The sequence below is a fragment of the Equus caballus genome, chromosome 7 (assembly GCF_041296265.1).
Source record: "Equus caballus isolate H_3958 breed thoroughbred chromosome 7, TB-T2T, whole genome shotgun sequence".
NCBI lineage: Eukaryota > Metazoa > Chordata > Mammalia > Perissodactyla > Equidae > Equus > Equus caballus.
The window spans coordinates 54711462-54734111 of NC_091690.1; the positions used below are offsets into that span (position 1 = coordinate 54711462).

General features: G+C 48.1%; 2 protein-coding genes and 1 non-coding gene across 23 annotated transcripts in view; 1 reads left to right on the forward strand and 2 right to left on the reverse strand.

Moving 5' to 3' along the window:
* Window positions 1-22650, forward strand: part of LOC100063871 (ral guanine nucleotide dissociation stimulator) — a 43457-nt gene that overhangs the window by 19279 nt on the left and 1528 nt on the right. For 4 of the 20 annotated variants that reach the window (XM_070273140.1, XM_070273139.1, XM_070273138.1 and 1 more), the window contains 10 exons: window positions 4433-4550; window positions 4705-4796; window positions 13901-14047; window positions 14426-14535; window positions 14792-14979; window positions 15577-15687; window positions 16367-16557; window positions 16702-17060; window positions 17821-18036; window positions 18403-18766. In XM_070273140.1, coding sequence (XP_070129241.1) covers window positions 13927-14047; window positions 14426-14535; window positions 14792-14979; window positions 15577-15687; window positions 16367-16557; window positions 16702-17060; window positions 17821-18036; window positions 18403-18618 — 1512 coding nt within the window. In that variant the 5' untranslated portion in view covers window positions 4433-4550; window positions 4705-4796; window positions 13901-13926 and the 3' untranslated portion in view covers window positions 18619-18766. Of the gene's footprint in view, window positions 1-4432; window positions 4551-4704; window positions 4797-13900; window positions 14048-14425; window positions 14536-14791; window positions 14980-15576; window positions 15688-16366; window positions 16558-16701; window positions 17061-17820; window positions 18037-18402; window positions 18767-18996; window positions 19067-19429; window positions 20468-20548; window positions 20618-21040; window positions 21116-21679; window positions 21713-21817; window positions 21955-22650 lie in introns of those variants that run through there. The other 16 variants (XM_070273147.1, XM_070273146.1, XM_070273148.1 and 13 more) reach the window with 9 other exon arrangements.
* Window positions 192-13398, reverse strand: LOC100063843 (methyl-CpG-binding domain protein 3-like 1). 2 transcript variants are annotated; one of them, XM_005611970.4, is made up of 3 exons: window positions 13255-13398; window positions 2544-3390; window positions 192-463 (listed from the first exon to the last, which is right to left on the reverse strand). In XM_005611970.4, exons 1-2 carry the CDS (start codon window positions 13297-13299, stop codon window positions 2761-2763), a joined length of 675 nt encoding a protein of 224 aa, XP_005612027.1. In that variant the 5' UTR covers window positions 13300-13398; the 3' UTR covers window positions 192-463; window positions 2544-2760. The 2 variants fall into 2 exon arrangements, with proteins under 2 accessions (XP_005612027.1, XP_070129251.1); XM_070273150.1 differs by lacking the exon at window positions 13255-13398 and adding an exon at window positions 4388-4525.
* Window positions 18308-18412, reverse strand: MIR8984 (microRNA mir-8984). Its single transcript, NR_127990.1, has one exon. It is a non-coding gene; the product is annotated as a microRNA mir-8984 (primary transcript).

Here is a 22650-nt window from a genome sequence, read left to right on the forward strand (position 1 = left end):
GTGGCATGTGGGACGCCACCTCAGCATGGCCTGATGAACGGTGCCATGTCCGCGCCCAGGATCTGAACCAGCAAAAAACCCTGCCCCGCTGAAGTGGAGTGTGCAAACTTAACCAGTTGGCCACCAGGCCGGCCCCCTTGTTTTGATTGTTGTGATGGTTCAGTAAGTTCTAATCAAAACTGATCAAGTCATTCACTTTAAATGTATGCAGTTTATTAGATGTCATTAATACTTCAATTAAGCTAGAGCTTGTTGGAGGTAGAGAGGAAGAGAGAACTGAAAGTAGGAAAAGGGAAGGAAAAGAAGGACCAAGAGAGAAAAATTAAGGGGAAAAAAGGAAGAGAGAGACGACAAGCATCGGGTGTCTGTGGCTTTGGGATCTCCTTCCCCTGGAGTCTCCCGCATCGGGCAGCGGACTGGTCCATTCTGATGCCCGCTGCTCCCCTCACAGCTCACCGTCTGCCTGTGGAAGAAGGAGGGCGACTACGAGGTACAGCGACAACGCCTGGGCTATTACCTGCCCTACCTTGACCTGCAGCAGCTGCGATGACTAGATCTGCCTGAGACCCCCTTTTCCCAGCCGGGGTCCAGAGGAGCTTGGCTGGAACAGAAATAAACCACATTGGTCAGACACAGCCTCTGAGCCTCTCTAGATGTGGCCCCTGACTGGCTCACAGGGGACTAAGATAAAATGTTTCCCCTCCTTAAGTCCTGAAGGCAATTGCAACTTCTGTCCTGTGGTTTCACACCATTGCATCCCTCAGGGACACCAGAATTGGTGAAACTGGCACAGACATTGCTATCATGTAAAATCAAATCCCCACTTCAGTGCGAGGTTTCCCTTTTAGGCAACGTTGGAGCACCCCTCCCCTTGCCTCTGTGCCAGCCATCACACCCCTCTCAGTTGTTCTGTATTTTCCCATGCCCTTGAAGCCTTGGCAGTCTCAGGTTTCCAATATCTGCTTCATTCTCTGAAGCTCAGGTTCACCAGGACTTCCAGATCCATCTGCCTCGGTGGCTCCTCTCCCTGCTCATAGGTCCTTCAAGATGGGAAACAGGCCAAGATGGAAGGAGTGGGTCAGACGTGACTCTGCAGTCACCTTGGGACCTGGGAACTGAAATGACTATGTGTCTGGGAAGCCTGAATCCCAGAGTAACACCAAGGCTCTAGAAGGAGAGTGTCTGCTTTGGATGTAAAAATGAATAAAACTCTGCTGTAAAAATCTGAGAGAAGAGAAAGGCACCCTTTTTTGCATCTATCCCTGCACAGAATCCAACCAGACTTACAGCAGGGGTTCCCCAACAAGCAGCCCAGAGCATCCCAGGCGTGAGGCAGGCTGCACTGTCCTGTGGTGGGTTTGCAGGAATCAATTATTTCAACTGTACACGCTTTGCAGACCACAGCTGAAGCTCCCCAAGGGCTAAGAATTCAAATCACTGTCATGCCAACTGCTCAGACTTTCTGGTGTGAGCTTCACATTCTCGATCTTAAGTAGTCATTCTCCTAGAGTGCACTCTCTGAAGATTATAATAATGATAATAGCTATCATTATTGAGTACTTAATATCTGCTAAGGAATGTGACTCAAAGTTCTGTGTGTATTAGCTTAGTTACATTCACCATTTTATGGTTTTATTCCCATTTTGTAGCTAAAGAAATGGAGTGTCAGAAATATTAAATCTCTTAATAAGGAAGGAAAAAACTAAAATAAACTAACTTAAACATCTAGCCAAACTCTGTCAAAGAAAGAGATAAAGACGTTTTCTAACATACAGACAGACTCAAAGTTGACCTCCCACAGGCCTTCAGTGAAAGAACCGGTAAAGAGTATACATCAGGAAGAAGAAATGTGAACCCAGAAAAACAAAGCAGTCATGAGGAAAGGAAAAAATAGTGTATCTAATCTGGAATTTGTTTTAAAACAAGACATTAACGTCTTCTTACTAACATCCCAGATGATTACCACATGGGAGAATTGAGGAGAGAAGATTCACTTAAAAAATAGCTCGTTTTCAAGGGAAGATGTAAATAATAAGACACTCCATTATTGTTTAACACATCACTCCCAGAAACTAATAACTTTGTCAGACATGAGAAAGTAATGATAAACAGCATGCGAATAATACGACAGGCTTGATCAGGCCGATCGACAAGTCCCGACACACAGTGGCTTGTTCTTAGACTCATGATGCTGAAAATAGTCTTTCTCTTGATAGAAAGATGCCAAATGACATGTCAAGTTTGCAACACATACAGATCTAAAAATGAGGGGATGTCTGAGATTCATCATATGGAACTGAATCAATGTGCAACAAAGAGCGGAAATGCAGAGCTCTCAAAGTGGATATCTTGTTGGAGAACACAGATGTAACAGCTCTTTAGTGAAATATTATGTTGGAATCTAGTGGAATATTACACAAACAGGAGAATCCATTCTGACTACGTAGGTTTTACTCTGTGACTGTGAGGGCAAAACTCTAAAGAATCCCATGACTTTGATAACTCTCTGTTGACCTTAAAATACAAATAAATAACATACTTACAAAAGGAAAATGAGAGAACATGAAAAGGAAAGATCTCCTTTCTCTCATCACCTGAAACCCAATCTCTTGCCTCAAAAAAATCACTGTCTGTATCTTCTATGTCATGCAAAAGAATTGAGTAAAAGGAAAGTATTGTTATATTTTAAAGTTTCAAGAGCTCAAAGCGAGAAAACATTAGGAACACTAGAGAGGCATTAATGTAGTGTGGTGCTCCACATCATCTGCACCATCTTCTGTTTTTTTCATAGTGTTTGTCAGGACGTCCATCTTGGGCCCTCACTTTCTCTGCCTCGCCAGCGAGTCTATCTGCAATCAGTGCCATCGCCAGTCTCTCTCTTGCCATCTTCACTTTCCCTTCCTGTTTCCTGATGTCTTCCTCAGTCACCAAAAATTGTTTGCAGAGGAGCTGTGGAACGCCCATACCAGCTCCTGGAATCATCTCTGCAAAATCTGAAGACCCGGAAGGGGTGGGCATGGGACTGGAGTTCAGACCACCCGTGAGCACGCCTGGCAGGGATGCACCTGTGCAACTGGGTGTAAGGTTGTGCAAGGCTTTGGCAAGATCCAGAGGGCTTAACAGTTCCCCTGCGCTGCTGCAGGCCTGCAGTCCTTGCAGTCTCTTCTGCCAGCAGACTTGTTGGGGCCGCTCCAAGGTTTCCTCCCATTGATGGCATCTGACCTCATTGCCGGGATGGGATGTGATTCTAGTAACTGGCCTCTGGAAGATGTAACTGGACAGCCTCAAAGGGATGGAGGTGCTTAACCCAGGCTTTGGTTTGGATTGGTTCCCACAGTCATGTTGCTTCCTCTGTGCAGACTTCACCATCATACTTCTTTTCCTCTTACCCTATAAAAATTAATCACAAAATTGGATCAAAGTGATAAATGAAGCTTGCCTTCACAGAAAAATTATCCCAGATGTGTTGTACTTCTGCCCTCCCTCTCTCACTGTGGGGATTAACCTCACCTGTCTCCTGGGACATCATCAAAGAGATTGGGATGAAGAACAGAAAGCTCACGGTCAAAACTCAAGACTACTCCAGATTATTTCTCGTCCACCATCTTCTAGGACTCTCTCCTTTATGTGTATGACTTTACTCTCTTGCTGTCCTTGTCACTCAACTGCACAAGCCCTGGAAGTCTCTCTCAGGACGCACAGTCCTGAGTCTTTTTCTGAATCGAATCCCATCGTTCTTCTATGCTATATGACTGTTCATTTGGTTACCCCATGGACCACTTGGTGTTCATAGCTCCTATAGAGCTTAAATCAATAGTGAAATTATCATCCACCCCACTCCTAGTGACTCACTCTCATTTCCCAGATGTTTCCATCAACCCAAGTGGGCATGTTCAAAAATAAATTCAGAAAACATATTCACCTACCACAAATTCCTGATTTCCATTTTTTTTTACTCACTCCTAAGAGTAGATGCCTGTTCCTCAAGACCAAAGTGATGCCAGATGTCCATATCTTCACCTTAATTTCTCTTCTTTTCCTATCAATCCTGGATTCCATGGTCTATGATCTCAATAATTCCCTTGGAATGATCCAGAATTCCTTACCACTCATCATATATGCCTTGTAAAACTTCGAACCCAGAAGATCCCAATTATCTGCCATATCTTAGCTACTGCTGGTCTCATGATACTTGCTACGAAAAGCATAATGTTGGTACCACTATATATCAAAATCACCCGCATTAACTGGGAAACATCCATAATGTCTGGACATTTTACTTTCTTTTCATGTGTTGGCATATTTACTCCTTGATTTTCACATGCTTGTTTCAAATATTCCCCACATTTCTTTTTACTTAATACACGTTCAGGGTCCCTTAACTTGCCTGATATTTCACAGGGAAATTGCTGTCTCTGTTTCTTCCCCTCAGTTGAGAACCATTGAGAAAAGGTCATCTACGTGATGTGTCTCTGAGGCCTCACCTCCAGCTACCTCCACAGACCACCCCACACTCCATCTGTCCTCACCATTCTATGGCTGCTCGCCTGGTAAGGTCACAATGACTCCTTTGTTACTAGACCCAATAGGAATTTTTCATTAATTACCAACATGATCTTCATGTGTAAAACTCTTAAGTATGTTTAGAACAACCTAGACACGTAAGTCGTATTTTACAACTGTGAACATTAAATCTTAATACAGAGAATGTTTATCTGAAAAAAATTCAACTTACAAATGAAGATTGTGCTGTAAATGGAAAGTACAAGCTGGATTTGGGGAACCCAGTAAAAAATGTAAGCTATCTCATTATTAATTTTTATATAGACTGCATGCACAAATGATAATATCTTGGTTATAATAGGTTAAAATAGACTCTTAAAATTAGTTTCACCTGTTTCTTTTCACTTTCTTAAATGCAAGTTCAAAGAAAAATTTAAATTCCTTGATGTAGAGAGCTTCATGCTACTATTGGACTGCACTGGTCAAGCCATGAGTGAAAATAAAGCCCAGAGAAAGTGGTTAGAAAAATGTTTTCCCAAGAAAAAAGGAGTTGGCCCTGGCCCACACAGCAGGGTGCAGCAAACACTCATACGCGCGCCCACGCGTGCACACACACACACACACATTCTTACAAAATGAAACCAACATCATCCTAGAGTCCAGCTACTAGTCTCAAAAGGAAAGAGGCTACACTCCTACATTGTCCTAAGTGGACTAATCTCAAGGAGGAAGTCCGAAGTCAAGAAAATTCACCAATTAGGAATGGCTTAAAGCAGAGAGTAAAGGTCAAGGTTTTTTTGTGAATTTTCCGTGATGGTTTTTGTTATTAATTCAATATGTTAGGGAGACTTTCTCAAGGAGGGTTGTTTTAAAACTCACTTTTTCTTTACTATGTAAAAATACACAAGATATGTAAAGAATAAAAACTCTAACCAATCAAAGACAAGGAGATGATAGAACACGAATACTATTATTATAAATCCACTGAATTAGAGAGTCAGTCAGGAAATTGATAAATTTGGTTTAATGTGGACCTCATTAGACTGATCCTGATTTCATGACCACCATGTTGATTGTATTATGCTAGGACCTATGAAATGTGCCAGCCTCCCCTGCTATTTAACCACCAAGGGCCACCAACCAGCCCAGTCCTTGCTGATGAATCCCGACTCTGTCTCTTCTACAACACCTGGGGGATTGTCCCCAAATCCCACTCTGCCACTGCTCTCTTCTTCTTGCCCCAGGCAAGGGAAACATTTTATCCAAGGCTCATGCTCTCTGTGTGCCTAGTTCTGGAGATAACCTTTCTCCCTTGAGTGGAGAAAAAGACCAGATTGCAGACCCTGTGAGATGCAGAAATTGGACAAGGACTGGGGTTTGCTGACAGAGAAGAGACCTTTTAGTGGACATAGTTAGGGGGGCCCAGGGAGCCCCAGCGATTCCTCCAAGGAAGACGATGCAGGACACAGCAGGTGTGTCTGGGTGTGATTCTGCTTGGGAGTGCCTGTAGGATGACGTAGGGGACGTTGGTAATCCATTCACCAACAGTGTTCATTTGTTTGTTCACTGTATGTCATGGAGCGCTTCCTACATACACCCAGGCACTAGTCTTACCCTCTGGGGCTTACAGACAGTGTCAGAAGAATTTTTAAATTGTATTTATAATATGTAGATAACAGCACTGTGATATGCTAGGTGTTCAAGGTATTTTTCAAACATTAACTCCTTTAGTACTCTCCATGACCTTACAAAGTAGGTACGCTTATCCTTACTGTCAACTGACAGATGAAGAAACTGAGGTACCAACAAGGTAAGTAACTTGCCCAATACAAATAACCAGTAAGCAATTGAGCTGGGATTTGAATATAAGATGTTGGTGCCATAGTCTGTGCTCTTAATCATGATATTTGCTCTCTAAAGACTTCACATCATGGAAAAAATTGATCAGTTTATCCATTTTCTTGGCACATCCAATAATCTCTTTGGATAATTGATTTCAAGTTCTTTGGATAGATACGCAGTAGTGGGATAGCTGGATCATATGGTATTTCTATTTTTAATTTTTGGGAAATCTCCACACTGTTTTCCATAGTGGCTGTACCAGTCTTCATTCCCACCAGCAGTGTATAAGGGTTCCCTTCTCTCCCCCTCCAGAACTTGAAAGTCAAACTCTATCAGAAGCAAAGGGGTCCTTCATTCAGGAAGATCCAGTGTTAAAATTCCTTCCCACGTCATCAGAAATGTTTAGAATCCTGTCATAAAAAGTTTGGAACCTCATAGAAATGTTTAGAACCCTGTCAGAAATGTTTGAAACCTCACCATAATAGCTTGAAGCCCACCAATCAAAACCTGCCTCACCAGCATTTCTGTGTGCCATCCTGTTCCCCCTAATCTCTTAAATTTCACCCCAAATCCTGAATCAGGGAGACAGATCTGTGGGCACACGCCCCTGTTCTCCCTGCAGATGGATCTCACAGAATAAAGCCCATCTCCTTTCCCAAAGGCTGGTACTGCATTTAATTGGCTTATGTGCATCCGGCCAGTGAACCCCAATTTTGTGTGGTAACAAAGGCATAGATAATATTGCAGGAAAGTTCATTAAACTTTCAAGGAAGAGATAATCTCCTTTGCATATTGTTTGTTTTAGAAAGTAGAAGAAGGAGGAAAACTACCCAGCTCTTTTTAAGCAAACTGAACCTCAAATAAGAGAAGGCTAACACAAGGAAAGTATAAGCAAATTCCACACACACCCGTACGTGTGTGTATATATGTGTGTATCTAAAAAAAATTAGCTAACAGAAGCAAAAAGTGTATCAAAATTTGAAAAAGAAAAACCTTACAATCACATGGATTTCATCCCATGAGTAAAAGCTAAAATGTAATTCACCACATTAATGAAAGCATGGAGAAAATTATATACATGTAGAAAAGTACTTAACAAAGATTAACACCATTTTTTACACTAAAAAGCCTCAGTAAAATAGGAATACAAGAGATCTTCCTCAAGAAAACATTGTACTTAACAGCAAAATGTTAGAGAAAGTGCCCTTAAGCAGTGATACTGTTCAACAAAATACAAGAAAGTAAGTTTATGATTATATGAGTTCAAGTAAGACATTTCCTAATGCTTTTCAGTATCCTCCTCACTACCCTCTTAGTCCCTAGCAGAGTGAAAAACTGGCTATCGTGTTATAGATGGAGGAATGAGAGAAAAGCCAAGCCAGAAAAATGGAAGTCTGTAAAGCCCCCTTTTCCTGTCCAGGCTTCTAGCTTCAAGTAGATTTGAGATGAGTGAGGGGCAGGCAGGTAGAAAAGACTTAGTATTAGATTAAGTTTGGCTTTTTTTTTTTTTTTTTTTTGAGGAAGATCAGCCCTGAGCTAACAACCACTGCCAATCCGCCTCTTTTTTTGTTGAGGAAGATTGGCCTTGAGATAACGTCTGTGCCCATCTTCCTCTACTTAAATGTGGGACACCTGCCACAGCATGGCTTGATGAGCCGTGCTATGTCCTAGCCCAGGATCTGAACCAGCAAATTCCAGGCTGCCAAAGCAGAGTGTGTGAACTTAACCACTACACCACCGGGCCGGTCCCTAAGTTTGGCGTTTTGATTAGTATCTTGGATGGGATATTCTAATTGCTGAATTGATACTGTTTAGTGACTTCGTAACTTTAGGGTTATTTTAAGCCAGAAAATGCAAGACTTGAATAAAGCTTGAAAGGATAGTGGGAGATAAAAAACAAAAGCAAAACAAGCTGGCTTTTCATCCTGACCAGTTGTGCATTCATTGTGCCGTTCACACATAAAAATCCAAAAGGAATTAATGAAAAGTTCCGTTAGCATTAAAAAGACAGTTCAATGGAGCTCCCAAATACAAGATCAATCTCAAAGGAACCCAGTAGCATTCTTCTACATCAGCAATCACTAACTGGAAAATATGATAGAACACTTAAAAACTCTATTAAAAAATATAAATTAAAGTCTATTAATTTAGTTCACATTTTATTTTGAAATAACTATAGACTATAGAAGTTGCAAAAATGGCACAGAGAAGTTTTTTTTTGTTTTAAGATTGGCACCTGAGCTAACAACTTGCCAATCTTTTTTTTTTTTTTTTTTTGCTTTTTCTCCCAAAATCCCCCCAGTAGATAGTTGTATGTTTTTTTTTAGTTGTGGGTCCCTATAGTTGTGGCATGTGGGACGCCGCCTCAACGTGGCCTGACAAGCGCTGCCATGTCCACACCCAGGATCCGAACCGGGGAAACCCTGGGCCGCTGAAGCAGAGCACGCGAACTTAACCACTCGGCCATGGGGCCGGCCCCTGGCACAGAGAAGTTTCATGTAACCTTTACCGAGTCTTTACCAATGGTCCCAACTTGACATTGACATAGAACCATTAACTCATTCAGATTTCACCATAAAACACCGCTGAATTATATAAAAGAAGATCTCAGTAAAGGTAAAAAAGAGAACATATTGTACACCAGACAGCCAAAGAAACAAAAAAATTACAATCTGACAAACCCGTATCCACACTTTTTCTGATTCTCCTTACCCAACTTTACTTCTTGTTTTTGTCCCATATAACTTATCTCCCAACATTGTGTAGATTTTACTTATGTTACAACTGTCATCTATGGACTGTCTTCTCTAGAATGTAACCTTCCTCAGTTCGATCTTTGTCTGGGTTTTTCACTCATGCATACTAAACCCCTAGTATTGGGCCTTGTGCATGATAGGTGCTCGATAAATGTTTGTTGAAAGATGCTGTCCTTAACTACTGTTTTTCCATCACCCGACAACCAATCCATCGATATATTCTCTCCATTCTTGTTCCCAAAACATTTTGGATGCATTCAGTTCTCCATTTCCCTGTCATTCGCTCCCTGCTCCGTGTCACCATCTCTCGCCTGGTTACTGAACTGCTCTCACTCAGAAAGGCCTTCTCCTACCACCCTATATAAAGGAGCTCCCTGCCGTCACGCCCACACACCTTGATTCTCTAGTCTGTATAACCCGGGGGTTAGGAATGTGGGCTCTGGAGCCCAGTGGGCTGGATTTGAATCCCAGCACCAAACTTACTGGCAGTGGGACCTTGGTCAAGCTAGGCAGTTTCCGTGCCTTGACTTTTCTTCTGTAAAATGGTGCTAATAATAGCAATAGGATTGTGATGAGAGTTGAATGAAATATTAAAGGCACATGAAGTGATAAGAGGACAGTCAATACACTATTAATGTTCAGTAAATATGAGTAGTTGTTATTGTTGATATCTGAGTCCCTTGTGGTTTCCTGCAGAACATTCACCTCCCTGTGCAATGATTGGTTTATTTACCCTTTGTTCCTCCAGAGGACTGTCAGCCCCATAGCGGCAGGTCCATGTCCGTCTTATTCAATGTGGATCCCTAGTGCCTTGAACTGTGCCTGGCACATAGCAGGCACTCATTTTTTTTGTAAATTACAATTTCCTGCTTGAATCCTGCTTGATTTCTGTCCCTCCTTTCAGTGCTTTCTGCACCATTTGGCCCTTGTTTGAGACTCTTTTTACTCAAAGTCTGGTCCATGCACCATCAGCTTTAGCAACACCTGGTAGCTTGCTAGAAATGCAGATTTTACAGGCTTCACCCAAGGCATATTGAATTAGAATCAACATTTTCACAAGATCTATAGGTGCTTTGTAGGCCCCTTAAGTTTTAAGAAGCATTGATTTAAATGAGTGTCTCAAGCAAGGAGACATGGTGGGTAGTAGAGCCAGATAGCACGTAACTCCAACTTTCCATTTTTTTCACAAAAATAAAATATTTCTTGTATTCTTCTCATACCTAAAAATTCAGGAGTAAACAGATTTTTTAAAGCAACTGCTTAGCTATTGAAAGAAGACACTGATATGGGAGTTAGGATCCAAGAATATTATATTAAATGGTTATATCATTATCTGTATGAACTTGGTTGTTTTCCTTAATTATAAAATGCTCACATTTACTCTTCAGGGCAGAGTCAAACTCACTATATTATTAAGGAATGACTTTGTTAGTTTAATTTTTTTTTTTTGAGGAAGATTATCCCTGAGCTAACTACTGCCCAATCCTCCTCTTTTTGCTGAGGAAGACTGGCTCTCAGCTAACATCCATGCCCATCTTCCTCTACTTTATACGTGGGACGCTTACCACAGCATGGCTTTTGCCAAGTGTTGCCATGTCCACACCCAGGATCTGAACCGGCAAACCCTGGCCACCGAGAAGTGGAACGTGTGCACTTAACCACTGCACCACCGGGCTGGCCCCAAACTTTAATTTTTATAAAAAAAATTTTCTTGGAAATAGGTTTATATAAATCAGGTTTTGGTCTACAGTCCCAATCCTTACACCTCCTGTTTTTTTAGGGCCTATGAGTTCAGAATGGTGTTTGTATTTTTATGTGGTTGAAAAAATTAAAGAAGAAGGTTTTGTGACACATGTAAATGATATGAAATTCAAATTTCTATTGGAACTTAGTGACACCCATTTGTTCGGTTTTATCATTGATTGTTTTTGTGCTGTAATAGCAAAGTTGAGTAGTTGCAATAGAGACCATATAATACACAAAGGCAAACATAATTGCTATCCAGTTCTTTACAGAAAGTGTTCGCCAGCCTTTGATCTAAGTGACGTGCCTTTCCCTTCTCATAATGGTTATTAGAATAAAAAGACACAGTAGGTGCTTTGAAGTTAGGATATGCAAGAGAATATAACAGAAGGTATTATTGGCAGATGTGGTGACCTTTCACTGAAATGGAATATGTAATGTGAGAGACATCACCGCAGTCAACTTTGACTGACTTAGGAGCAAATCAGGTACCTGCGATAAGGAGTGATTGTTGCTGAGTTGTACCAGTAAGAGATACAACAAAGCAGAACGTGAATGATCTGGGTGGTCAGAGAATGCTAGTGAATGCTTTACAAAAGTAGGTACACTTATCACTATTGCCAATTGACAGATGAAGTAACTGAGGCACCAAGAAGGTAAGTAATTTGCCCAATCCTAGTATCTAGTAAGGGATTGAGCTGGAATTTGAACATAAGGTGTTGGCTCCATAGTCTCTGCTCTGAACCATGATCTTTGCTCTCTAAAGACTTCACAGCATGAAAAACTGTGATCAAGTATCCATTTTCTTGGTACATCCAACAGCCACGCTATTTTGTCTGTGCCTGAATAATATACTCCCTCCATGGAAACTATTGCACATATACACCCAAATTACTTCTGCCGATATCCCCAGTTCCTGAAAATTAATGCAGAGGACAGTTCCAAACATTTCCTGCCCAGGCTGGGAGGGCTCTGATTAAATCTCAGTGTTACTCTAATAAGGTAAAAAGAGGCTGGGAGTTGTGTCTCAGGGGAAAGGTGACCTCAGGAGTTACCATTGGATTACAGAGTTCATGGGAGGGTCTCAGGAGCAAGTGAATTCAGGATCTTGTGGTGTTTCAACCTGGGTGCTTATTTTCTTTCTGTGGGTTTAGTGGTTGGTGCTGCAGTACAGGGAGAGGGGGTGGCTCATTGTGTTCTTGGGGAAGCCAGACCCATGAAAGGCAGGGAAAGATGGTTAAAACAATGGACTTGTGGCAGGAAATATTAAGTCTGGAAGATAGTCATGTGACTGGTGTAAACAGGAGGAATTGCATCTGCTTCAACCAGAGCAGACAGCCCTTCCTCATGGACTCATTTTATCTCAAAGGGATCAAGAAGGAGGAAATAATGCAATGCTTTTCTGGATGTGAGATCTTTGATGGTAGAGACTTTGCTGGGAGGTTCTGAAAGGTCTCACTGAAGTGACATTTGCTGTATCCAGAATGACAAGTGCGAGCCACCCCTGCCTATGTCTGGGAACTGTTAGTGTGTCAAGGAGAAGGCACCCCTGGTGCAGAAACTCATAGGAAGTTGGTGCAGAAACTCATAGGAAGTTGGACCTCCTCTCAGAGGAGGCCAGAGAGGGGGCCATTGTGGCTGTAGGGAGCCTGAGAAGAGAGAGGTAGTAAGAACGGAGGGTGATGGGGCCAGACCGTGGGACATGGTTGACTGTTAGTTTCTGTTACTCTGTGACAACATTGCTACAAAAACTTTCACCTATAAAGTACAAATATATAACATCTGACAATTTCTGTGGGCGAGGCATCAGGCACGGCTTAGCAGAGGGCTCTGCCTCAAGTTCTCTATGAAGCAGGGGCTGCGGTCTCAACAGGGCTCAACTAGGGGAGGACTCCCACCCAAGATCACTGACATGGGTGTTGGGAGGATTCATCTGGACTGAGAGTCTGAGTTCTGGCTGTCTGTTGGCTGGGCACCCCCTCAGTTCTCTCCTATGGAGCCTCTACACAGGGCAACTGAAAGCATCAGCACTTGCTCTCCCAGTTCCAGAGATATGACAGAGAGAGAAGGAGAGCTGAAAACAGAAGGAGAGAGAGAAGGAGGGAACCCAAGAATGCCAGTAAGAGGGAAGTGACAGAGTTTTTGTAATAAAACTTGGAAGTGACTTCCCAGCACCTTGGCTGTGTTCTGTTGCTCAGAAGCCAGCTACTAACCACCTAGTGGTCACACAAGGACGTGCACTCCAGGAGGTAGGGAGCGCTGGGAGCCGTTTTGGAGGCTGCCCACCACATAGGCCAACATGAGGCACTTGGGTCTGATTCTAAGTAAAACAGGAGACCATGGAAGGTTTAGTGCCAGTGGATGACAAGACCTGAATTTCCTCTAATTTCAACCCATTAAAGGTACAGACCTGAAAATGAGGCCCAGAGCAGCAGTGCCTCCCAAGATCACACATCTGGAACCCAGGGAAGTTTTAGGTGGTATTCCAAGTTACATCTTACTCCTTCTTGTAATTCTTCCATCTCTAAGTCTGTGTATCAGACACATGTGACATCAGCCCACAGGTGTTATAGGCATTATGACATATGAACCTGAAAATGTCCCTAGGAAGCTATTTTTAGCACCATCTCCAATGTGCAGGTTGGGAAACTGGGGAGATCTTAAGAGGCACAGTGGCTTTTGCAGGACACAGAACTGATAGGAAAAAAAGAGATCTTAACTCAGCTGTGTCTCCTGAAAGTTGGGCTCTGGTTCCATTCCCAAGGAGGGGTGGGGAGGGCAGTGATGGGCATTTGTGTGCGGTGATGGAGATGACATGGGCAAAGAGGGAGAGCAGCCAACAGCTGGAAGGGGGCTTTGGGTGGGTCTGATTGATGGAAGGGGCTGAGGTAATGGGACCTTAAGAAGTGACCTCTCTTGCTTGGTGGCAGGCCCCAACAGAACTTAGACCTCCAGTTACCAAGCACCCACATTCTAGACACAGCCTCATGTCCAGCTTACTTGAGTGGAGACACTCAACACAACAGGATGTTCTCGTGTTGTGCCCCAATTTGCAGATTCTCTGGCTGCTGGAAAGCTGAGAATGAGAGCCTCTTCATCGCGGTGGACATTGGCTCAACTCTCACCTCTCATGCCTCGGGCCTTTTGGCAGGAAGAATACTCAAGTAACACAGGGCAGCACCCGGCAGGCCATGCCACATCAGGTCACAACTGTGATCCAAGCTGGGCAGCTCCAAACCTCTTGACCCTCATTGTGTGTGTTGGGGGGTGGACTTAGGGAAGGTGGGGATGGGGGGACCCACCCTGGGCAGGAGCAGGTAATTAGATGTTAGAATCCTGGTGGTGTATCGTGTTCATACCCCATATATTGGCTGGCAGGGTAGGAAGTTGAGTGCTGGGGAGCAAGCTCCTTTATCCGTATGTGAATCCCAAGCCCACCAGGTGTCATCACATTCCAGCCCTGGCTGGAGGTCTATGCAGATGCCCCTCTGAGCCTCATCTGTGGTGGGGGTTCCCCTGTGGTGAGGTCCAGGCAGGCCCCAGATACCTCCTGGCCTGACTCCCGGGCTCTGTCTTTGCAGAGCTGCACCGAGGAGATGGTCAAGGAGCTGGTGGTTGGTTTCAAATATGCCATCTCCCTGGACAGGGGCGGGTGCTCCAGCCCACCAACAATGACCAGGGCTGGGGTAAGGTGAGTGTGGGTGCAGAGGGGTCTTCACACCCAGCACCCTGAGATGACTGAGGCAGTACCAGAATCCAGACCCAAATCTGAGACTCCCCTGGGACCCTCCGCGGCTTTCCATACTAGCATGTCGCACAGTTCCATTCCCACAGGAGAGGGAGCTCCACTCTTCCCCACCAGCCACATAGGCAGGAAGAAAGTCACCTTGATCCCCGTGTTGGCTCCCAGTGATGCTACTGACCGTGTCCCTCCTCCTCTCACCCAGTTTGAAAATGAGTCCAGTATGAATTCCAATGAAGCCTGCAGGATGTATGCCCTCCAGGCAGGCCTGATGGAGACTCTGGGAGAGTCCATGGCACCAGCCTTGCTGGGGAGAAACATCTCAAATGTCACTACCTTCAGCTACCCAGCCTTCAAAACATCCCACCTGATCCTGAACCAGGTACTCACTAGGTGAGTTCCCACCCCCCTCAGCGCAGGGTGACTCTGCCCACTGTCAGCTCTATGTTTTGGGAATGTCACTGCATCTCTCTGAGCCTCAGTTTACTCCTTTGAAAAGCGGGGTGGGAGAGGATAAACGTCATGGGGTTCTTGGAGGGACTAATGGGATCAGCCATGGCGGGTGCTGACCTGGTGCCTGGCTCTGCAGATAGGGCTGTGGGGTGAGCTGTGGTTGTCCATCGTTATTATTGGTTCTTCCTCATGGAAAGTAGTCTGCCTCACCCGTCTCTGGGATGTGGTCTTTCTGATTTTGGCAAAGCACACGGACAGCACCCTGTCAAGGAGTTTGAGATTCCAGAGAGATGGTCCTGGTCCTTGTGCTTGGTGCAGCCAATTAAGGATGTCTGGGGAGCAGAGGGGCCCCAGGCCCACTCAGACATCTGGGATGGTTCTCGTTGGACTTCATTCATTCAACCGTGGATGCGAAGCACCTACTACATGCAGGACTTTTGGAGACAGTTAGCATAACTCAGTGAATGAAACAGACACAATTCCTGCAGCTCAGTTGTAATCTGAGAGTCAAACAGTCACATTACACAACATTCGCAGGTCCTGTCGTCCATCACACATCCCAAATGATGCCCTCGTCACCACCTTTACATCCGGAGGCATCTTCCATTATGACAACGAGGAGGACAGACCACAGGACCCCCTAATAAAGTGAGTGGTCTTTGGTCCAGAACGAGGGCTTCCTGTCTCTACAGAACAGGGTGGCGGAGAGTACAGCGGCTGTGGGGGGGCTGGCCTGGCATCACCCTACATCTCACACATCTTTCCATCCCCATGGGAAGGCTGAGGGCTGATGGCTTCCACTCCAGGAGGACAGGAGTCACAGAGCTGTAGATGGGTCCCAGGACCCCTGGGAACCAGAGTGGTGGCTGGGCTGGGTTGTCCCCAAGAGACCCATCCCCACCACAGTCCCATCTTGATCTGGCTCTACCTTCTCACCACCACCTTCTTCTTCTCCACATCCACCTCCCTCTTCTGAGCACCACCACCAGGCCAGAACAGGAGGTGTGTGAACAACCTGCTCAGTCAGCCTCAGTCCTCAGTCCAGCTGCCCAAGTACCTGGGGGGCTGCAGAGGGCCTTGTCGAGGCACTTTAGGAGGAGAGTGTCAGTGGGAAGAACAGACTCACAGCAGACTCTGTGTTCAACTTGCTGCATGAGCCGTCCTGCCACCACCAGGACAGCCACACAGGGGTCGGGATTGGGCTGGGGCTCTCCTCTGGATGGGAATGGGTGGGCATAGGGGCCCAGACCAAATAAGGGTATCTTCGGTGGGCAGTGTGGAGGGAAAGACCAGGCCTCTGAATCTCTTGCCCAATGCCTTCCCCCAGTGCCATCTCTTCTCTGGTGGGAACCTGCCTGGACCCAGTGCAGGATTTCTGGGAGCCCCTGCACCTCCCCTGCTTCAGGATGAAGCTGGCCCCTGTGCATGTGAGCTCGCCTGCCTCAGAGCTGGAGGGCCACGCCTCCCTCCTCCAAGTCCACCTAGAGGCTCCAGAGCCCGTGGAGGCAGAACTGGAAGGTGAGGGCCCTGCAGTCTGGGAAGACAATTTGCAGGGGGTTCATGGGCTGGGTTCCCTTAAAGGCAGTGGGGTCTTTGCTGTCTTTGGAAAGACTCAGGGGAAGTCAGCTACTTGAGTGAGACTTTTGCTTTATCCTGCTCCAGGACCATCTCCAGAGCTCCCACCAGCTCCAGAGCCAGAGCAAGAGCCAGCTCCAGCTCTAGTTCCACCACCTGTGCTAGAGCTGACAGCTGTGTCACCTCCATCAGTCCCACAAGTGCCAGAGCCAGGGCCAACATCAGCTCCAGCCCCAGCGCCAGCTCCTGAGCTGGATCCCGCTGGACCCTTGTCTCCAGGGAGAATTCTAACTCCGTCTGGAGAGAGAACATCAGAGCCGGATCCAGCCCCAGAGCCCACCTGCACCCGGGCTGTGACCACCAAGAGCCTGCTATGGGAGCAGAAGCCTGACTCCTTGGGGTTCCTTCCCCAGCTGATTGCAGACCAGTTTACAGTGATGGATGCGGTGAGCAGGGGGGCTCTCAGGGCAGGTGGGGCTGGCCTTCCCCGTGCCATCAGCGGCCCAAGACCTGCCGTTTCCTGATCCAGAATCCCATGATGTAGTCCAATCCCAGCTTCCCCACTTACACACATGTGCCCTGGGCAACCTCTTAACTCCCAAGCCTTTGCTGTCCTAATGGGGACACTAGAGATGGACACTAAGAGCATCTGCCATGCAGAGCAGTTGTGAAGATGAATGAGGCGGAACAGAGAGGAAGTTGGGCAGAGTCTGGCCCTTTGGTGGGGGAGGGGAGGTCACTGAAGGGCTGTCAGGTCCTTGGGTCGATCGTCCATTTGCACAGGAGGCCTCAACAGCCTCAGAATTATTTAGGCACCTCATTTCTATATGACTACGCGAGAGACAGACAAACAAAGCAAATGGTCGTCACTGCCTCAAGGGATCGTGCATCTGAATGAGGAGTCAGACAGAATGGGTGGATAAGGCCCCTTGCGATGGTCAAGTATCAGCCGGGTTCTGGTGCCTGGAGTAGTGAGACTGGGCTGGGAGCGAATGCCACTTTCCTTCCCCACACTATTGGTCCTGGGTCATCCTGTGCTGGGTGCCCTCAGTGGACATAGACGAAACCCAGGGACCCCCACAAGCCCCAGGCCACATCCTCAGCTTCCTGAGCTCCACCTCTGAGCACTGACCCTGCCTGGGACTGTGGGCTGTGGACACTGAGCTGGGATGCGGCAGGGCTGGGTGACACTCCCTGCCTCCCCAGGGGCTGTTCAAGCAAGTGATGCCCCGCCACTGCCTGGACTCCATCTGGTCCCCGTGGGACAACAGGGGCAATGAGCATCTGGCACCCACCATCTGTGCCACCGTCACCCAGTTTATCACAGTGGTCAACTGTGTTGTCACCACCTGCCTGGGAGACCTGAGCATGACAGCCCAGGACAGGGCCAGGGTGGTGGAGCTCTGGATCCAGGGGGCCAGGGTAAGTTGTGGGCGGCCCAGGGAGCCCCTCTCTGGAGTCGTAAAACTGCCTCTTCTCCTTCCTCAGCTCTCAGGATTGAAGTCTGTGCTCTGAGCCCTTGCACAGTCCCCAGGCCCCTCCTGCCGGGGTGTCACTGACCTTGACTTCTGGTCCCAGCGTGGGAAGCTCACTTCTTCCTGGGCTCCTTCCTTGGGTTGAGCTCAAATCCTCCAGTCTGGGAGTGTTACTCATCAGGTCCCAGGGGTGCCCTCCCCGGGTTCCTCAGCATGTGTCTCATCCAGGACAGCAGAGTTTCCTGAGGGAACAGAAGCCAGAGGGAGCAGGGCTCCAGCTCCCCTCACCAGCTCACTCTCTTCCCTTCCCCAGGAGTGCCAAAGCGTGAGGAACTCTGCTTCACTCCGTGCCATCCTCTCTGCTCTGCAGAGCCACACCGTCCATCAGCTCAAAAAGACTTGGGTACACGTTTCCAGGCGGGTAGGCCTCTCTTCATGTGAGCATCACCTGGGTGGACCAGACAACCCCCATAGTGCTGGCATTGCCCCCTCAGTAAACTGGCACCTCCTGGGAGACAGTAAACGCTAGCGACAGAGACTCACTTGGTTGGCGGACTCTGAGTCTCTCTGGAAACTTAGGCCGGGGGCTTCTGCTTCAGGAATCAGTGTCCCTGAATGTCAGGTCCTGGGTGGAGCCAAACTGAAGATTTTCAAGTATTTGCTTTGCAGCAACAGAACTCTCCGTCCGACTGAAACCACGACTGTTGAAAACACATCTGCTCAGGAGTTACAGGAATGGAGCCCAGGTCACACCGGGAGAGCCCCCCCCGCCCAGTCCCATGGAGACCCCAGGGCTCAGAGGACCCAGGGAAAACCCTCATCCAGGATGCTTGGATCTTCTGGGTTTTCGAAGAAATGGGATTTATCCCTAAACCACCACAAAGCTTTCCATTCTTTCCCCCCTCAGGAAGAGCTCTCAAAAATTTAAAAATTTGTGCATGAAGGACCAGCGAGTGAGCAGGAAGCTGCTCATGGAGGTGAGTGGAGGCTGCAGATCTGGAAGGAGGGGAGGGGAGAGGGGAGGGGGGACTGGGCCAGATGTGCTTGGTTTAGTTTTTCCCTTAAAGTTTCTCTGAGGAATAACCGTCTATATTGTTCTGATTGACAGGAAGAGAGGTGTTAGCTGCGTGGACGGGTGGGGGCAGTAGGGACAGGAGGCCTTGGTCATGGGACCCAGGGGTGTTGGCTGGACTGTTCCAGGAGGGAGAGGAGCCTGCAGGATGAGCAGGTCTCTGGCTTCCATGCGGGTCCATCAGCTGGGACTTGACTCTCTCCAGGCTGTGGGTGGATGGAGGGGGTGGGGACTCTTTTCTTCCTAAAGCAGCCCAGTCTGTCCTCAGGAAGCCAGGCCCCTGCTGCTCCTTCTGTCACCTCTGCACCTCAAAGGACAGGGCACCCTGCCTGCCCCAGGGATGGGCACTGCGGGGTCCTATGGATCAGGTGGACATGGGCACTGCCCAGCATGGGATGAATGGTGGATCTGGGACAGAACTGTGTGCTCTCTGGGACTCCCCACTGTGCCCTGATAGTGGTCACTGCTGACACACCCAGTGGGGTTCTCACCTGGTGCCTTGTTGGCAATGAGAGTAGCGGGGGATCCAATAGATACTTCATGGACCTTCTTGAGTGGATGTTAGAAGTTTCCAAGAACAAAAGGAAGCAAATATCACCATCAACCAGTGCCCTGGTCACCTCATAACTGTCACTCACATGTGGCACAAAGGGTCACCTTCCCGAGTGGATGAAAAGAAAGTTCTGTTCAGGGGAACATCCTGAGGGATCCTAGGGAGCTGAGGCCTTGATCCAATGGGGCTTGGACAGGCAGATGCCACTTGGACAGGTGCCCCGAGATAGCCTGCACCTCCCCATCCATCGCTCAGCCTGGCTGAGGGCCTGTTCATACTCTGAGAGTCCAGAGGACATGACTTTGTTCAGAGGTGTGTCTGTAGGTGGGGTGAAGGCAGGGGGACAGGGCCTCTGGCTGGGAGGGGAAGTGGTGTCTCCTTTGTGGGCCTCTGAGCAAGTCAAGCCCCTCTGTGAGCCTCGGTCTCCTCATGTGGGACGTGGAGGGAGGTGATCTGTGCTACAAGCCCCACAAATGGGGGATGAGGTTCAAGGGAGGAGAGGAATGTGCAGGAGCTGTGTGCCGCCTCCTCCTCGAGGGGTGAGGGGAGAGCAGTGATGACAGTCAGACGACACTGAGTCCTCAGGAGGCCCTGGGAGGCAGGTGGAGTTCTCCTCACACTTTCCAGATGAGGAGAGAGGCTGAGGGGCCTGGGCAGGCCGGAGGCCACAGAGGAGCGAGTGTTGGAGCTGGGACTGATCGAGAATCAGAGCACTCTGGAAAAGGGAGCAGCCACACACACCAGATGTCCAGGGTACAGGATCAGGGGCATGGGGGACATGTGGAAGGGAGTATGGCCTCCTTGGCCTCCTTGACCCTGTTCTTGACTTTGTAGGAAGTGGCCTCTCTTTGGAAGGCCCTGGAGATGGGCCCCTGGGGAGCCCAGGAGAGGCAGCAGCAGCAGGTGAGGGTGGATGTGGGGGAGGGTTCCATGTGTCAGAGGAGAGGGGCCTCTACCCTCAAGCTCGAGGCCTCCACCAAGAGAGGGGCCCCTCCTCCTCCAGCCCAGCTCCTGGCCACTCAGAGCCTGAACCGGCTGCATTAGAAGTGAGCAGGAGGAGGCCTGGCAGGGCTGGGCCCAGGAGGGACTTCGGGTGGGGAGGGGCAGGGACCATATTCCCTGGGATTTGGCAAAAGCCGACCCTGGGAGGTGACGGGGGAGATTGATGTTCCTGGAGGGGGCTCCTGGGGGAGATTGTTGAGGGTCCTGGGCTGCTCTATGTGGGAGTCTGGCATAGGCAGGAGGCTGGGGTGAGGGTTTTGGGGGAGATTTTATGGTGGCACTTGACAGCCTCGCCTCATCCCCCCTCCCATCCTGCTGGCACAGGGTATCGTTCCCTTCCTGGGCGCATTCCTCGATTACCTGCAGCTGCTGGACACTGAGATAGAGGATTATCTGCAGGTGAGTGAGCCTGGAGTGGGGAACAGGGAGTAGGATCCAGAGGTTTGGGAGGCTAGAGCCCCGCCCTGGGACCTGAGCTCTCAGCACTTGGCAAAGCTCCTCTCCTGAGAGCCTCCTGGCCGCCCCTGGGGCTGGGGCCTCAGGCACATCTTAGGGATGGGGGAAGGAAGGCTCTGCATAAGCCCCCTCCAGGCTCCCTGGGCTGGGGGAGCTCAGAGCTGCCTGACTGCAGAGCTGCAGGAGGTGGTGTCAGAGCTGGACTGAGCCTCTCCCTCAGGCCCTGCCCCTGGGGGGGTGAAGTCAGCCCCTGAAGGTCAGGAAGCACATCTGTGGTCCAGCTGTCCCTCCCTGCACGAGGCCTCAGTCTCCCTGTCTGTCATCAGAGAGGGTTGGGCTGCAGAGTCTCTGGCCTCAGGGAGCCTGGCCCAGGTTCAGGTTCCCCTTGTGGCAGTGTCTGCCCTCTGCTGGGCCCTGGCAGTCCTGCAACCTGGGAAGGGGTGGGCTGGGGGCTAGTCATGGGCCAAGGGGGCTGTTTCTGATGGACATTGGCTGTCTGCCTTCCAGGGAAATAGGGTGAACTTCCAGAAATAGAGTGAGGTGAGCAGCTGTGCCCTCAATGTGGGGAGGGTGGGACTGTGGCAGTCAGAGATGTCCCCTGCAAGACTTTCTCTGGCCTCATCCCTTGGGTCTTATCTTTATTAGGAGAGTTAGATACACACAGCTGGGATCCCATCACATTGGATCCTGGAATTAGTTCCTGGATGAGGAACTAGTTCAACTCAACTGTGAGAACAGGCAAGTCCTGAATGTGATGCGGGGTCGGTGAGCTGAGAAGACGAAAGAAAGATTTCTTAGACTCTTAAGATCTGGCAGTAGTGCTCTTTTATTTAGAGAATAGAATAGCATGGGGACAGGACCCATGGGCAGTCAGAGCTTCTGCTGCCGCCGCTTCTGCTGCCCCCGCTGGCATGGGGACAGGACCCACGGGCAGTCAGAGCTCCTGCTGCTGCCCCGAGTTGAGGGTTAGGGCTAATTTTATAAGGCATGGGTATGTGAATCATTTCTTTAGAAGACAAAGGAAAAAACATGAAAAAAAGTTAAAATGGTATCAGTGCAGGTGGGGTCTGGTCGTTGGGTGATCCCATGACTTTTAGACAAGAATCAAATCGGATTAAGTAAAGGTCAGAAGCCACCACCCTAAATCAGTTACATGAGATTGCCAGACAGCAACCAACTTAAGTTCTTGCCTTCCCCATTAAGAGTTTCTAGGGATAAGGTCATCTCTCTTCTTCTTCCTGGTACAGAGAGGGAGGCACCTTTTACAGGTGGAGATTTACCTTACAAATGTAAATGTGTCCCAACAAGGGCAAGTTCCATTCCTCAGAGCCTCCTTCCCTGTCCCAGTTTATCAAAAGCAATCAGCCCCAAAACAATCCCGATGCCAAAGAGACATAGCTTGGGGTGGCCAATTTCAGGTCCCTACAAGGTCATCCCCCTTCCTTCACAATTGCAAATGTCTCTCAAAAGGGCAAGCA